Source organism: Haemorhous mexicanus, chromosome 2 (assembly GCF_027477595.1).
Source record: "Haemorhous mexicanus isolate bHaeMex1 chromosome 2, bHaeMex1.pri, whole genome shotgun sequence".
Taxonomy (NCBI): domain Eukaryota; kingdom Metazoa; phylum Chordata; class Aves; order Passeriformes; family Fringillidae; genus Haemorhous; species Haemorhous mexicanus.
Window position 1 is genome coordinate 88,960,182 of NC_082342.1, and position 17,527 is coordinate 88,977,708.

The following is a 17,527-nucleotide window of genomic DNA, read 5'->3' on the forward strand; positions in this document are numbered from 1 at the left end:
TATTGTATCACCCCAGTCTTAGACATCTATTCTCAAGAATTTAAATGCTAGGATTCTTTCAAAAGAATTTAAAATAAAAAACCTAATGTACTGCCCTAAGTAAAAAACAAATTAAACTTTACCTTATCATAGAGCATCCATCCAACATATTTTAAGTAGCTATCATTCAAAAAAGCATCTGGGTAAGTTTTAATCCAGCTGCCAATTTCTTCAATGCAAGTTGCTCTGATCTCAGGGATAACATCACTGTGAAATTATAAAATTGTCATATTAATGCATTAAAAGTTAATTTAAAAACCAATTATATTATTTGCAATAATTTTATAGTCTGGAATTTCAAAAGCATGTATAATTCAAAATATTCCCAGTATCTTCATATTATATATTAATATTATAAGTTATTCTTCAATCAATACTTAGACCACTTTTAGCCACAAACTATTCTGCAATTCTGGATATCTTCTCATTCACAAATGCACTGCTCTACAGCCAGCAGGAAGAACTGAAAGAACACAATAGAGAGGTCCTTTTGGAAGCCCAGATTCTTAAAAACAATTTAACAGCTACACTTTCCTTGACACCATCAGTGCCTCTAGGATGTTTAACTTGATTCTCTTATCAGTACAATCTGAGCAGGAGTTTCTGGGGAATGCAGATACATGTCACAGCTTTATTTTCACTCTTACCGGTAACGGTTTAGAAACGTCCCTTTGAAAATAGCATTCATCATGTTCTGTACCTCTAGAAGCTTATGCTCATACTGAAATACAAAGAGAGCTGAATGTTAATATTGGTCCCACAATTCACTACACAGGAAAAATTTTCATCAGGGCCTTTGGAATACTACTGTGATGCAAACTGCTGGTGTTTACACGTGGTACCAACATAAAATGAAGGGTCTGTATCTGCACTAGCAACTGGCCTTTTTATGGCTACAGACTGAGGAAAGATTTATTGGATACCAACTGCTAGCCTTGGGAAACAAGCTACTTGTTTGATACAGTGGGTCTTGATCTATCAGAAATCACACAGAAAGATACAGCACAAGTATTAAGCAATTCTCATGTACAGATCCAAATTCTCTCTTCATGTACTTGAACAGAGATGGAAAAAAGGCAGACAAAGAAATTTTCAAAATACACAATAAGCCTATTAAAAAACCGAATCCCGAAAATTTAGGTAAGAATTTCTGAAAATCCAAGTTACCTAATAAAAATATTCTCTCATCAACAGCATCAGGAAGGGTGACAAGTTTGGGTTTTCCCTCCAACACATCCATTTCCTCTGTCCTTGCCATAAGATCAAACTTAAAATGATACTAAAATATCCTGTCTGAGCCAAACACTCCTGCCCACAAAAAGGGTATTGTCTCAGAGAAGCCCACAGACACCTAAAACTCAGAAGAGAGGTAAGTGATTCTAAGGTCAGGAGACAAGGAACTATACCTGATGTTCATTCACCAAGTCACCCTCTCCCTCAAGCCAGAGCTATATTTTACAGTTATAGCTCTGCCTCTGAGAGCTGAAAAGGAGCTGTCTTTGAGCAGGGAAGATACAACAGAAACTGAAAAGCAAAAATTATACAGGACATCCCTGAAGTTCAATCCATTTTTGTAATGCATCACTAACACAGAGATGACACACAGTCTGTGTCCCTTTTGATTCATTGTTAAAACTTGGGCTTGTAATTTGTACAAACATACAAAACTGCACTTCCACAACACCAGAGCTATTGAGACAATGAAATTTTTGTGTAAATCCATATTTGTGTGAAGATCAAGAGCTAATGACGCCAATTTAGAAAAGCAACCAGTAGGACAGACATCACAGGTTAACAGCACATAGGGCAGTTGTTACCTTAGTCATGTTTGCACCACTTAATCAAGCCAGTCACACCTGCTCTGCACCATGCATTAGATAAACACATAAACCTCAGAGAACTGCAGGGACCCAAAAGCAAGCAGCCAGCAATCCTTTTACACTTTCACAAAATCTCCCATACAACACACTTCCCTAACCTCTTTCCTTTTTCTCTCTAGCTGATCAAGTCTGTAACTGGTCCTCTTGCCACTTAGCCTCTTCTTCTCCACCTCATACAATCTTTGAGCATTGTGCTTGTTGACATCAAGGTTCAGATGGACACTTACAACTGCTGTCAGAAGTTTCATTGCTAAAAAAGAAACAAACCCAACACAATTAGCTTAGCTCAGAGACATGCAGCATAAATATATTCACCACTTTACCACAAAAAGGATATGGTTAGCCAAATCCAGTTTATATCAAAAATATGAATACTACTAGATTATAGTAATTTGCTTTAAAATACAGTGTTTCTTTTAAAGGCAGACAATGATCAAAAAGGGAAAATTAACTTCTATTTCTGGTGATTTAAAACTTTTGGTCAGAGTTCTGGTCAGAGAAGTAATTTACTGGGCAACTCTCTTGTAAGTTTATGTAACTCTGACTTTTCTGCAAAAGAACCTAGAATTGTGGAACAGCTGATTGCTGGTAATCAAAAAGAAAAAAATTGAAAAAACATTGAGGCTGGCTCAGAAATTGCTAGGAATCTTAATATACTACTGGAATGGACAAAAATTCACATTCCTTTAAGGATTGCTGGATGGTTTGAACAGATTACAAGTCAGTTTTTTGAGCCCTTAAAGCAAACTGCGTACTTTAGAATAAATTATATTTTAAGTGCTCTTTGCATGGCAAAGAGGGTATTTACTGGCTTTAGGGCAAAAAAGTAGTAGTTTTAGTACCATCAAGCTGCTTGAAACAAAAATGTGTAACAAGCAACATTCTTTTTTTGCACAGAGACCACAAGAATAGCAGTTCTCCAAAGGAAGCTTCATAAGGTGAAGCATCTACTGCAACCTCATCACATTAGTTAGTGGAGGGAGAAAAACAACAAAATAGAAAACTGTAAAAAATCAGTTACTGAAAAATATAATACTCAGAACAGCAAAATTCTGAAGTCGGTCATGTCAGGCATTAAAGATTTCTTCATAAAGAAAAAATTGTGTTAGATCTATCATATCTAAAGCATTCAAATTCAATTCAGATACACGTGGGAACAAACAGTTTATATTACAGACATTCATGTACACTAGGAGGAAGATACTCTCAGTGCATAAGAGAACTATTCCAGTGAACAGTTTTTCAATTTAGAGCAGTTTTGTTAGTACACAAGTCAATAAAACTCAGCACCTCTAGAGCAACTCTGCAAGTGATTTTACCTGCCAAAGTGCTTGTGTGCCTGAATGCTCTGACCATGGAATCTGCTAACCCTGTAAGCAACGAGATGATGGTGTCCATCAAGTAGTTATCAAACAGGATGCTGCACTGGCACTGCTGGACCAGCACTGCAATGAATTCACAGAAATTGGCCTTGAACTTCTTCCAATAGGGTCCTGTTCTGATCAGCGGGTAGTCTTCATTGTTCTGCACAGGAGAGACAAGTTGAGAGGAAACACACTAATTAGTTCTGCTTGTGCATTCCCATCTCTCCCACTGAACATCTGAGAGAGTTTTGCTGACAGACAGTTTCACTTCATCTCCTGTAACTTTTTTCATCGTTAGTATTCCAAAGTAGGGACAAGCAACTAGGACACAAGCAAGCAGAGAGACAAAATAGCTTAATTTGAGCTATATCGTCATAAAAGCTCACTTTTGAAAGCAATGTAAGCGAGGTAGCTCTGAACAGGAGGGAGAAAGTGTGTGAAGGCAGAGCAAAGTAAGTAACTTTCACTGGCATAAACCGTGAGCACTCCTGGCTTATTCTACTTTCTCAGAGGTAGAAGTGCTTCCTATCCTTCTTCTTCCTGCAAAAGTATGATAAAATCCAGGCAGAAAATTAAGTAAGTGAAAAATGGAAACAAACAACTGTGGTGTGAACAGGACAGGACTGTTCTCCTCAGTAGCAATGCCAGCCTGAGCAGTTTATCAGGCTAAAGCTTAATGCCAAATACTCAGTCATTCACCTATACCACCTGCATCTGGGTCTCCAAAAACCCCCACAGAAACAGTAAGTGGGCAATACCTTTGACATCATGCAAAAAGCAAGTTACAATAAAAACATAAATGTCCACAGTATGGTTGATACTGCCAGGAGGAAAGCAGACAGAGTGAAGGTGAAATGATTTCTCACACAAAGTAGTGGAAAGCACACTAGACAGACTTTGTAAATGGCAGCCTTAGACAGTGTGAACATTTATTTCATGTACACCTCACAGATCCCAGGAATGGCTCAGAATATTAATTTGCATCTTCATATTTCCATGTGTGAGCAGAGTCAAGGAACTCCAAAACTTCACTCACTGCGGAAAACCTCTTCCTGAAGGCTGGCCACTGCTTCACCAGTGGGCAAACACCTTCTCAGCCACATTCTAACACAGCATCACACTCAGCACAACTTCCTGTGTTTCTAAAGTACACTTCATGCTCTTTTGTAACTATGTTTCCAACTCATAGGGGCTGTTGCTTTCTTTAATGAGCAATGCCAATACAGGATGATCACCAGGCTGTCTGCAACCCAAAACACACCAGGAATTTCAAATATGCTTCTGACCAGGCAGCAAGAGTCAGTTCAGAGCCTAACAGTAGCAGCAAGTGCCAAAACAGAAAGGGAAGTTTCCAGCAAGCCTCATTTAATGCTCCTTGATCATGACATGGACAGTAGAAAGACCATTGACAACTTCAGGAAATACCTACTTTATCACCATAGCTTACTCCTCAATCTGAAAAGCAGAACAAAATACACAAAGATTTCTCACTTTTTAAGAGCATTTCTACTGCCCATGTTTATCACACTGGGATATTCTTTAATGGTAACATGCATGCTGTAACCATATACACAACATGTTAGGCACCTAACTTGGGATTCCCTTAGGCACCCTCTATAACCACTAGAGAAATAACTCTGCTTCTAGAAATCAAGTCAGATTAGGCCTTTAACACAGGTTCTTCCAGAAAACTATTCAAATCACTCAACAGAGAGATGTGAGCTCCTGCTCTGACTCAACCAGGAAATGATTCCTTCTTTCATACAGAGTTTACAGAAAGAGAAGAAAGTCAAAATGAAGTGCCAACAAGGAGTTCGATAAATTTCCCACAGAAAAAGTTATACTACAGTTGTGGAAAACTACAACAGCCCTACCATGTCCACTGGCCAAGTAACTGTCAGGATCCAAGGATAGGCCATGAATTTCTTATACTGCAACCCAGTTTCCTGTAATGCAGGAGACAAAATTTTGAAAGCTTGTTAATGAAATGGCACAGGTAATTCATGGACAAAAGCATTACAAAGCATGCAACATATTTCAAAGGCCATTAGAACTTCAGCCAATGTGTGTTATAGGTGGCCCACACAAGCCAAAATGCTACAAAAAAACCTAAATCCTTCTCATCTGGGTTTTGTTGGGTTTTGGTGGTTTTTTTTGGTTTTTTTAATAACCAATGACAAAAGACAGACACACTTTTTATATAAAATCTGAGTTGTCTTGTTACTAATAGGAGACAACTTGTTTACAAAATTTAGAAGCAAACATACACAAGGTATAACCCTCATTATTAATTCTAAGATATGGCTCCTCAGCAAGTCTAAGTACATAACCTTTTTCAACTTTTGGTACCTAGATGTAAAACATCTAAACCCTAACAGAAAACTTTCAAAGCTTTTCAAATTAGAGAAGAATGTTTTCAGCACTAGTGTGACTTGATTCAAGATGTTTTCTCAACTCTGTAATTATTCCAAAACAAAAGGTATTAAATCTAGAGTTCTTTATCAGGTTCAGTGAAGCACAAGTATTTCTATTCCCGTCTAGCTGTACAGTTAAGCACCAAAGTTAACTCTTCCCTTCCTAAATGTCTAAGCAACAAAATGGGAAAGGAAAGAAAAACTACCTAAGAATAAAGAACTGCAAGAAGCAAATGTCACAAACAGGAACAAAAGCAGAAGAAATAGATTATCTTAAAATAGAAGAAAAACAAAAAACAGTGTAAAGACAAGACTGTCTCATCACTGAGGAATACCACGGCTCACAAAGATGAAATAAATGCCTCAATGACCATATTAAAGCCATTCTCTACTTCCAACATCAGTACAAGTTTTCACAGAATTACAGAAATTGAGAGGGAGATCATCTAATCCAACCCCACCTGCTCAAGCAAGGTCAGTCAGCATAGGGAGCCCAGTGCTGTGTGCAACCAGCACTTCGGCTCTCAACTCCTGGAAATGGGGTTAGCAAAACTAAAGCAATTTTAAGAGGCAAGCAGCCCTTCTCTGTGACCAAGCAGGTCACATACTCATTCCCTTTCCCTCATTACGAGGCCCTGAAGGTCCTGTGAACCAAGGAGACAAATCAAACAGATTAACTTCCCTCCCTCACAGTCTCTTGGTTCCTGGGTGTCAGACCAATCACTCCCTTCCTTACCAAACCCGTAGGTCGGCAATCAGCCAGGCAGGTGGTGGCAATGACCCAGTCAGAGAACAGGGAAGCATCATAGCACCCAGAACACTGTCAACAAAATCAAGGTACTGCAAGGTCTAAGTGATGAACTCTGACCACAACTCCTGCTGGACAGTGAGACCTGAGCTATATTATACATTCTATGTTATGCTATTATATTGATTCTGCTTATAGAAATCCTGTGCCATTTTAATCATAAATTCTGCTCTATACTAATAATAACATACTGTTAAGAAATAAAGCTTAAATTTTAACTACAATTGGTGCCATCATCATTCTGTCAAGGATCCCTCAAAGTACATGTCTTTTCCCTCAGTGTCAGGTGATGCCATGAGCAGTCAAAGAATATCTTCAGAGACTCCACAACCTCTCTTGGCAACCTGTTCCACCATTCTCTCAGTAGAAGTTTTCTCATGTTCAGGTAAAATTTTGTCCATTTTAGTTTGAGCCCACTGCCTGTCTTGGCTTGCCTTTGCACTCACCATCTCACTGCACAGCATTGAGAGGAGCTGTGCTTCCTCCTTGTCCTTCTGCCACAATCAGGTGTTTTATGGACCAGGTTCCTTTGAGACAGTTTCTTTCCAGACTGAACAGGCTCAATGCCCTCAGCCTCTCCCCATATCAAAGATGATAAATCATCTTTGTGGCCCTTCACCAGCCTCACTCCAGTAAACCCATCTCTCTCTTGTTCTGTAAGGTCCAGATCTTGACTCAGCACTCCAGATGAGTCTCAGCAGTAGGAGCAGAGAGGAAAGATCATCCCCCATGACGTGCTCGCAATGCTCTGCCTAAGGCAAGTCGGGAGGTTGTTGGCCAACTTTGCAGCAAGGGTGCGTTGCTGGCTCATGTTCGTTTTGTCACCCACTCCAAGATCCTACTCAGAAGAGCTGCTTTCCAATCAATCAGCCCCCAGTGTGTAAGTGGCACACAGGGTTATTCATTCCCAGGTTCCTAGGGCTTCCTGTTGTAGAATTTCATGAGGTTTCCCTCTGCCAAACTCTCTAGTCTTTTGAGGGTCCCTCTGAACAGCAGAACAACCACCTGATTTGGCAGCTAATCCTCCCCATTTTGCATCATCTGAAAATTCGCTAAGAGTAAACTCTGCCCCAGTGTCCTGGTCATTATTAAATATGTAAAACAGCATTGGCCCCAATATCAAGCTGGGGTTCAGCACTAGTGACTAGCCTCCAACTGGACCTTTTGCTACTGATCATTCCCCCACGGGCCTGGCTGTTCCACCAGTTTTCAGTCCACCCCACTGACCATTTAACTAACTCATACTTCACCCCCATGTCCATGAGGATGTTAGGAATTCTTTTCTTGCCATACTGAACTCTATTAACATTTCCCACTAACGTTAGTAAGAATTCTAGGAGGAAGTACTGGTACAAGGATATAGTGCTGCAATTAATTAACTGAACAGCAATGCCATGGTTGAATCACTGAAATCATCACAAATGAATCCTCTTAATGCTAGAAATAAAGAATAAAAATTCAAAGGCAAGATGATATTGAGCAAATATCCAACCGTATTTTCCTCTCTCATTACTACTTTCACTATTACTGTCTTTAGTTTTCAAAAAATGTTTTTGAAATCCCAGTAGTCCCATACGGCACTCCTTCTCAACTAACTTAAACCACTAACTTACAATTACATCTTATTTACGGAAAAGATAAGAGAGAACTTACTTTCTTTACAGTGCATGGAGAATAAACAGCTTCTAAGGCAACTGCAGAACCTGCCTTTTTGCCCACGAAGACAGGTGAAAAAGTTACAGAGCTGTAATATTTCCAGGCTGACGGTAAAAAAATCATATCTTTCTGTCTGCCAGATGCCTGCACTATCATGAGTGTTATTCAGGGCTAATTTAGTTGGCAAAGAAGTGCCAGACTACTAATTCATGTGGCCAGACACATACAGGTTCATTTCTGTCAAAAAATTAGCCCAAGCGCTACTACACTTTTAAAATGAAGAAAACCATGTTGGCAAATTCATTCTCTATGGGAATTTCTATAGCAGCTGGTCTTTGAGAGATGCTCAATTAAAACAAGGCTGATGGCTGCTGCTTGACAAATCAATTCAGAAGTGATTAATATAAGGGGAAAAAAGCATGGAAGCAACAGCGAAAGCACTGCAGAAAATTTAATGTTGCCATAATTAGTCAAGGAGCAGTCTAGCAGTGAAACGGCATTGTAAAGCTACGTGTTTTTCTTAACAATCCACAAGAAATTAAATACTCACTACTGTTTTCACAATTATCTAAAAATCTGAAATATATTTTTCTTCTTCCATATGACATAATACAGTTATTAAAAATTATACTTCTCAATAAAGCAAAATTAAGATATTCAAATAAAATATCAGCTAAAAATATCTTTGAATTAATTCATCAGTAATCCATATTACTATTTTTAAAGGACCTGTGAACCAAATACCAAAGGAACCATTTACCTACTGCAGTGCTGGGTTATATCTACCTCTATAAAGTCATTATCAAAAGAAATCCCAAGAGAAAGATTCAGGAAGGCTGCAGTCAGAAAGCCCTAACAAAATTCTCAAAATAAAAGTAACTAAAAAAAAAACCATCTCCTGCTGCTGCTAAAATGGGTCATTATGACAACAAATTTCTCTTGCAAAAAAACAGGTTTATTTTGCTAAATTGATGAAGTGGTACAGAGCTCCTGATAAGCAACAGGAATTCCATCCAGGTTGGCTAGTAAGGTAGAGCCTATTGTTAATATAAAAAAGACATGCAAAATCAAAGTTGCACCTACCTTATCAAAGGTCTCTGTCATTTTTTGCATGACATCTTTCTTGTACAAACTTTGAAACATCTCTGCTGTTACCATGCCTAAAAAAAGTAGAGTTTTCAAAAGAATTACTGACAACTCTATAACATTAGTCAAGTCCAAACCACAATAAGAACTTTATTAAATTTAGAAACACTGAAGACAAGGGAATTCTGTTTAATTTATGTACACTGGTACAGGCAACATATACATAAAGACACACATAAATTAATCAATAGGGAAAAGTATTGATGAACCAAAACTGAAATTCCCATTAGAGAAGCCTGCTCTGTGCTGTCTGGAAAGACTATTTTCTCTGTTCATTTATTTACTTCAAGGATTGACTAAAATTTTGCCCACAGGTCAAAACTAGTCAAAAACCCCAAAGCATTTCTCATAAGAGAAGGCACATTAGTCAAAGATCTAGGGAAAAAAAAAAAAAAAAACCATGTAAAAGTATGTTTCTAGCTGCTTAAAAACACTCAGAAGTTTCAAACTAACAGGACAGTCTTCTTAAATCTCTTACTTGCCATCCTGAACATTTCACTAGCAGACTGTCCCCAGAAGGCAGTGCTTCAATGTTTGTTATGAAACAGATAGCTTCATAGCTCTCTAGTAAAAGCAACTGCAATGAGGCAAGAGATTGCTTTTCTAGCCACCAAAGCAGGGAGCTGAATTTGCTAGCTGCTTATTTTCAAACAAGGATACTAGCAAAACAAAAGATACCAGGAAATATAAAACAAATGCCAACTGAAGCACTGGATTTTAATTAGAGCACTCATCAAAAGCATTGTCCCTGTGTGAGGATTCTCCAAAGCAATGTGACATGCCACTTCAGAAACCTGACCCTGCAAACCTTGTTCAAATACAACTCTCAGAGCTGGAATGCTGCTAGCACAAAGAATTTCACCAGCAGCATTCTTTTCTATTTTGCCTGCCCATCTGGAGTTCATCTTAACGAACAGTACAGATCATAAGTTCATGATTTACTACAGAGAAAAACTCCATTTCAAAAAGCACACTTCAGACTCCTCTCCCACACAGACAGTGGAAGAGGCTGCAAAGAAGGTAAATTACCTTGACAGCCTGAGCACTGAATGAAGAAGTTGATGAGATCCAGAAGTGCCACATTCCTGTCTTGTTTATAAGCTTCAACCCAGTCAACTACTACAGACTAGAACAGATTAAAGAAGCTCATTAGTCAGGAGATGAACACAGTTTGCTGCACTCCACTGAAGATACCCACAATAAAGACAAAAACTAACACTGCTCCATCTCCATTAAATTACAAAACCAAGAATAAACTCCAAGCAATTCTCTTCCATTTCTAGTAGATTAAAAGACTCTTTCAAGTCTTAAACTGCTTTAGACAATGTTGGTTTTCACAGATGCTTTGCTTCCTGTTAACAGGGAAATTTACCACAGTTTTAATAAATGTAATATAAAGAAAAACAAAAAAGTTGTCCTCCTGAGCTCTTGATTGCACTGAGGTAACAATTTAATTTAAAAAGAAAGAAATAACACAAACAACAAAAAACCCAAACACACACTGAACCTCTGCACCATCTACTAGTATTAAATCCTACCAGCAATTTACCCTGGAAGTTCTCTTTTTCCTTTGCACTTGATTTGTGCAGTAGTTTTGAAACAGTCCACTTACTAACATAAGCCAAAAAACTACTCCAAATTTCATTTCTAGGGCAGTAAAGTCTACAGCCTGTAAGTGACATGGGTCTCCTGGGACAAGCCATCCAGACTTAAACCCACCAGTAGTTCCACACAGGTCTAATAAATTTCAGCAGCAACAGAACTCAAGCCCTGCTGCCTTTCCAAGACCTACCCATGATGGCTGGCACAGCAGAAGCCAAGCTCTTCAGGAAGCTCTACTGAAGTTACCCCAGCTGTAGCACAAAGGTTTCACATCCAAAAGATAAATGCACTTTTCATGCATGTGCACACACACACACACACACTCTTTGCTTGCAAACACTACACACCAGAGACATATCTATAACTCCACATAAAACATTTGGGGCTCCAGATTTTCATACACATATACAAAGATAATATATACATGTGCTTACAGAATATGGGGAGGTGGGCTTCCTCACATTGAAGCAAATTGCTAACTATATAGATGAACAGGGAACCTGCCTATTATACAAGCTGCTGGCAAACTGCATTGGAATGAAGGTAAAAGATTAACAGTACAAGGTAAGCACAGGGGGGAAAAAAAAAGGAAAAAAAGGGGAAAAAAGGGGGAAAAAAGAAAAATGAAAAAAAGGAAAAAAAATAAACAAAACCTGATTTTTCAGAATTCTGGACAAATAAAATTTGCTATTGATTAATCTTTTCCACTTTTTTTTAATAATTATGTTTTATATTATTGTTTATTATGTTTTATATTAAGGCATTGTAGACTGGTTTAGGTACAGTTTCCTTCCTCTTTTTAAATACCTGACAGCTACCTCTTCACTAATTTCTTGAAGCTGCAAGATGTTCTTTCCAAGAGCCACACTGACAGCAGTTTTCCAATTGAACATGATTCTCCCCCAGCTAAGGCAAAACTTAAATATTCCACAGTAAATAATGGAAATGACCACTGTTTATTCATCTTCCCTCCACCAAGTGCTTTCAGAACTCAGTGCTGAGAATACCTGCATGGCCTGCTTCCCCATGCTAACTACTTCAAACAAGGTAACTGCCTCAACCACTTCTCCATTCTGCAGCTGGCTCACTCTTCTGCTGGCGGTAGAATTCCTCCTTATGTTTTCACACTGCTCTCGGACCTTCCGCTTTTCTCTCTGAAACAAGTCAAGTAAACACAGTATGTGAGAAAAAACAACACACAACAGGCATTCACAGACACAAGTTTATTTCATTCGTACTGTAAACACTTCCCCAGCATGCTCAGTTTTATGCCCCACATACCCCAAGAATTCCTGACCAAATACAACCAGACCAAAAGGAGATGAAAGTAAGGATTTACCAGTTTGAATTTCACTCTTAACAATGAGTCAAAATACAACAGGAAAGAAGTTTTTGTACAGTTGCACACTAGCCAGAAGGCAGTTTTCAGTGGCAGCTGTCATTTCTGAAGAATAAAAAGCAAGCACAGAAACTTTTCTACATCTTTTCCCTCACAGGTTAAACTGATTACCTGCAAATTAACACCAGCTGCACACAAAGCACAGCAAAGAAGAGCAATGCTGAAATGAACTGAGCCTTCAAAAGCCAGCACTTAGGCTCTGCTGCCAATGGAATTTTAGGGTCAAGCTGTATCCAGTGACCATCTTTTAGATGCACTGTGATTGCTGCATGCAATACTCAATTCTGTAACAACTGGATGAGACACAAAATAAACTCCACAATTTAAAAGAATTAATACTTTTAAAAGCTTTAAAATTGACTTACTGGTGTTTTCAGGTTGCCATTTCTCACACAAGTGCCATTCTGAGCAGGAGACTCAGGCACAGCCTCATCATGGACAGCATTCTCTCTAAGGTGTAATAAACATGTTGAAGGAGTTAGCAGCAAGCACTCAGAACTACAAACTTCAGGACAAAGCCACAAGAAAATAAAAGCAAATACATGCATTTTAGGAGTTTTAATTTGCTGTTTGGAAGTGGTGACATTTTTTCACTTAAAGCCAAACAGCTAACTCTAAAGGTAAAACAGAAATTTGGGGCCTTTTTCAGACTACTGGCTTTCCTGTAAGATATGCAGATAATTAGAAAACCAGCAAAGCTATCAAAGGTATCAAGGAAGTATAAAGTAAGTAAATGAAACAGAAAGCTGATGTTGACTTAATGCAGCCTTTGTTGACTTAAGAGCTTTGCACCACGAACCAGTAACACAAGTAGGCATTCACTCTGTGGGTGCCCTAAGCCAAACAAGGAAGTAACATTTGATGCGTCGACATTTTAAAATGAGAGGAAGAAATTGGTTCACTTTGTTTATAAAACATGCTGAAGAAAAAAGACATAAAAAAACTTCATTTTCAAGTCATTGCTAATATCATGGAGGAACAATTGTATAAAGAAAGATGCACCTTCTGGGAGATCTGAAGCCATACATTTATCTGCAATGAAACCATGCCATTTTTCATCATTCCCAATGCTAACAATGTGCTTTGCCAAAGGTCATGTTTGAGTAGACGAGCTGGATCCCACTTGTGCAGCAGGTCCAGTACTGGAAGCTGGCTGCAATGGCCTCCTTTAAACTACAGTGGCCAGGACATGAAGCCAGTTGACTTGTACTACAGGAAGGCACAGAAAGAAAGTAAATATGAGAGTGTACAATTACTTCTATTTTCGTGATACTACTGCAACAAGAGAGTGTACTAACACAAGTGACCACTTTACAAACAAAAAAAAAACAGAGGGTTACACTATCAGATACAGTCAACTCTCCAGTATCCAGCATTGGCTAACACAGACGGAGAATTAACTGCTCTACGGATGCAGAGCCAGCTCAACTCCACCTAGGTTTATCAATGCCAGATAAGCATTTTTATCATTCTTCTTCCCACAATTATTCAATTGTTTTGCAAAGCAAATTCTGAGACTGAAGAGCATCAAAGGCAGGACGAAGGTCTCAACATTATTTTGTTGGTAAGAGCAGACAAGCTTTATTTAAACATGTCTCTGTTTACTTTTTTGATCTACTGTGGAACTTCAAAAAGTGATGTAGAATGAGGCTTCCAAAGACTCCTATAAAAATTCTACAGAAATATAAAATTGCACCAAAATATAAAAAATTTCTAAATACAATTATGCATATGCTTACCTTCTCTACAGAGAAATGAAACTTAAATTCTGTTAATTATTCGCTATAGAAAAGTTCAAAACATGCCACAGTGTTTGATAGATGGAAGGAAAGAACATAATTCAGGATGAACCAATCCTTATACAAACTGTCTGGACTTCTGCATGTGAAGAGTGGGATTAACTATAGCTCCCACCTGAGTCAGCATTCTATAAGAAATCATTCACAAAATTTTTCAATTGTCTTCTTTGATTTAAAATTGCAAGCCACAGAGATTAAGTAGCCCAAGTACTAACAGAGACTTCCCAGCTGAAAAGAACAAACAGCAAGGGACAGCAATATGTATTGCTTTTCTGATGCCAGTTTGCTCTTCTCAGATCCTTCTACAGACCACAAAACCAAAAAGAATCCAAACATGTTTGGCTGTCTCTCCTATGTGGTTAAATCCTTTCACTCTTGATTTCAAAGCAGAATGCATCACTGTGGGGCCGGGCTAACAGGCTCTTACTTGCCCTGTTTCACAGGAACTGCAACTCAAGTGCCAGCCAACACTGCAGTAACATGGGTTACCAGTTTCTGCATTGTACCTCAACATAACACTCAACACACCTTCAAAACCTTTTCTGAAGTGTTTACAAGTACTATTTGGCAACTTACTCCATCCCAGAATGAAGATAAATGCACTGCATTTGATTATAGCAACTATATTTGAGTCCAAGTTGGTTTAAAACATTTAAATAATTCAAAAATCAGAACTGCCACAGGACAGTTCCGTCAAGGACTTGTCTGATCACGTACTGCTTTTAGTATCTCTGTGTAGAATATACTTCTTTGAAGGTTTAATTCATGCCTCTCTTTCCCAAGAACATCCTGAAGGACAACTCTCTGAACAGTATCTACTGGCCTTGTGCTACTTGTTTCATTTCTTATGCCAGACAAAATGTACTTGTAGCAAAAGAGGCCCAGAAAAGTAAGGAAACGCCTGGCATATGGAACAGCATGTTACCAAAGCTCAGTAAAACCTCCAAAAGTGGGAAGACCACAGACCTACAATTCCCTCATGCTGGGCCAAATAAATGCCAAATAAAACATATCTGGGGTGAAACCTGTTAGAGTAACTGTTACATATGCAACTAAACATCTATCTTAAGCACTCAACAAATATAACTAAACACTAAATACTAATATTAAAAAGCCATTTTGTTTCTTAACTGTTTTGGTTGTCATTGCACCACAGCACATAGCTATGCCTCAGGAAGCACTGGGCAACAATAGGCAACTTCCACAAAAGTAGAGGTTTTGGGTTTTTTTGGTTTTGTTTTTGTTTTTTGGGTTTTTTTTTTTTTTTTTTTTTTTTAAGGCAGGTGCAAACATTTGCAGAAACTAGACCAGCACCTGGAAACTGAACCCCATGAAACCACTGAGCAAATAAATGGGATATTTAAATGGGATATTTAACTTTCATTTGCACAACTACATTTCTGTTGAAGAAACTGTTAAAAGAATTAAGACATCCTCTTATCTTCTTAAGAAGAAAATAGGTATTACTGTACCTAGTTGGGGAAGACATGGGGGTCACTTCTGCAGCGATCCCAATACATGTCTCCATTTAACACCTCAGCTATAGGAGTGCAATGGTAGGTTTGACAAATTTTGAACGAGCTGGTTGTTTTTTTTTTTTCCTCCCTTTGTTATTCTACACCATGTTGAGCACTTCTGCATGCTTCATGCACTGGAAGAAACAGCTCTCAGCCATTTAGCTGCTTCCATCAGCAACCATTAAGAAAGCATAAGCAGAAGGCCAATTCTATTTCCACCTTTATACCATGTTATGTATGGCTCAGAGACTCATTTCTACCTTGTGTTCCTGCCACAATGTTGTCCTTTCACTAGCACTTGAAGTATTACTTACAAAACACTTGAAGGACGAAGGAAGCCAAGTCCCACATCCAATCCTCAGACACAATACTACTGTGATAAAGTCTGAATTCAGTTTTCTTATCTTAATAAACATTTAGAATAGATCGGGTGACTCACACTTGAAAAGAAAACTACCTCTTTACCAAGGAGGCAATATATTCCCTTTGTTGTGTAAAAGAAACAATTAAGCTATGCTACTGAAAGAATTCTACCTGTAAATTTTTTAAATTATAAATTTCAAAACAACTGGTTCATCTCTTAGAAGCAATATAAGAAGCTCCAATAAGCAACTGCCATGTGCCTGCCTAACCCTTCTGAAGGTAAAAGGCTGATTTCAGATGAAACACACTGGAATGGACATATGGGAAGCTGTACATGTCATCATGGGCTACAACTCTCAGCTTTCGTTAGAGCATAATGAAGCAAAACACACGGAACAAACAGGCCCAGAATGTCGCAGAATCAGAAAAGACTGGGCTGCAATGAGTTCAAAGCACTCAACAGTCGACATCTAAGAAGTTTCACTCTTTGAAACCAAACAAGAAATGCCTAAATGTTGTAACTTTACCTTTTATTTATTTATATTTATTCTAGTAGAACTTCTAGTTGCCATTGTGGAAACAATCATATGAATACTTTATCTCATCTCAACAAACAACTAACAAATACATTATAAAAGGAAGAAGATATGATGGCTCCCTGATAAAAACAATACAAAATATATAGAAGCAATGCCCCCATCAACGCCTACAGGGAGCTTGCACATTACTTAGCACTCTTCCCCCTCAGCATCCCCAAATTCTCCAATGAAGGGAGCACATGCACTGATAATGAATCCGCCCCTTTTTTTTCTAAGGTAGGGTGCACATTAGCAGTGTGGTGAATAAGGCACAAAAAAGCTTGCAAAGCCAAGCTCCGTGTCAAACAGTATAAAAAACTACATTAAGGAGATGCTAAATAGTACACGAAAGGAAAAAAAAATAAGATATTATGACAAAGCACAACGCACAGCAAACCCCTTTTTTTCCCCTTTCCCCCCAAGGTGACACACCAGATTGCCGTGGTGTCTGCAGGGCACAAACCCAAGGGACAGCACCCGAATTTACCCACGGATTTTGCAGGCAACCTGTGCCAGGTCTTACTTTTGGCTGGGAAGGTTACTGGCTGCGTTGGGCTCGGCTATCATTTCCGCTACATTATTTCAGCAGCACAAACAAGCTGTCACGACCTTCTGAGGAAACTTCACCCAAATCGAGTGTTAAAACTTAACAACCCTTCGGCTTTTGCGGGCGGAACAGCGGCCGAAAACTGTCAAGAAAGGCACACAAAGAGACTTAATTCCATGCAAACCAGGGCAGAAACAGCCCCCCCCTCCATCCCCCGCCCGGACGCAGAAGAGGATGAAAGAGAAAGAAATTAAACCTACCGACAACGCCGCCGTCCCTCCCTGGCGCTGCCCAGCGCTGTCGGCCCGGGCCCGGCGTCAATCACGGCGGCCGCTGGGCCCGGCAGGGGCGGGGAGCGCTGTCACATGGGCGGCGGCGGCGCTTCCGCAGCGGCCGGAAAGACGCGGCTGCTGAC

At 39.0% G+C, this 17,527-nt stretch overlaps 1 protein-coding gene across 4 annotated transcripts in view; it reads right to left on the minus strand.

The window, feature by feature from the left end:
- Nucleotides 1-17,518, minus strand: part of LOC132323771 (cohesin subunit SA-2-like) — a 58,192-nt gene extending 40,674 nt beyond the window's left edge. For all 4 annotated transcript variants that reach the window (XR_009485432.1, XM_059839399.1, XM_059839398.1 and 1 more), the window contains exons 1-11: nt 17,373-17,518; nt 17,089-17,254; nt 12,674-12,758; nt 11,917-12,063; nt 10,337-10,433; nt 9,245-9,321; nt 5,158-5,229; nt 3,239-3,443; nt 2,018-2,169; nt 687-760; nt 123-246 (exon numbers count right to left, since the gene is read on the minus strand). Coding sequence is in view for 3 of the 4 variants with exons in the window: in XM_059839399.1 (XP_059695382.1) it covers nt 123-246; nt 687-760; nt 2,018-2,169; nt 3,239-3,443; nt 5,158-5,229; nt 9,245-9,321; nt 10,337-10,433; nt 11,917-12,063; nt 12,674-12,758; nt 17,089-17,132 (1,077 nt within the window). In the remaining variant the exon portion in view is untranslated. The remainder of the gene's footprint in view (nt 1-122; nt 247-686; nt 761-2,017; nt 2,170-3,238; nt 3,444-5,157; nt 5,230-9,244; nt 9,322-10,336; nt 10,434-11,916; nt 12,064-12,673; nt 12,759-17,088; nt 17,255-17,372) is intronic.
- Nucleotides 17,519-17,527: the final 9 nt, after the last annotated feature.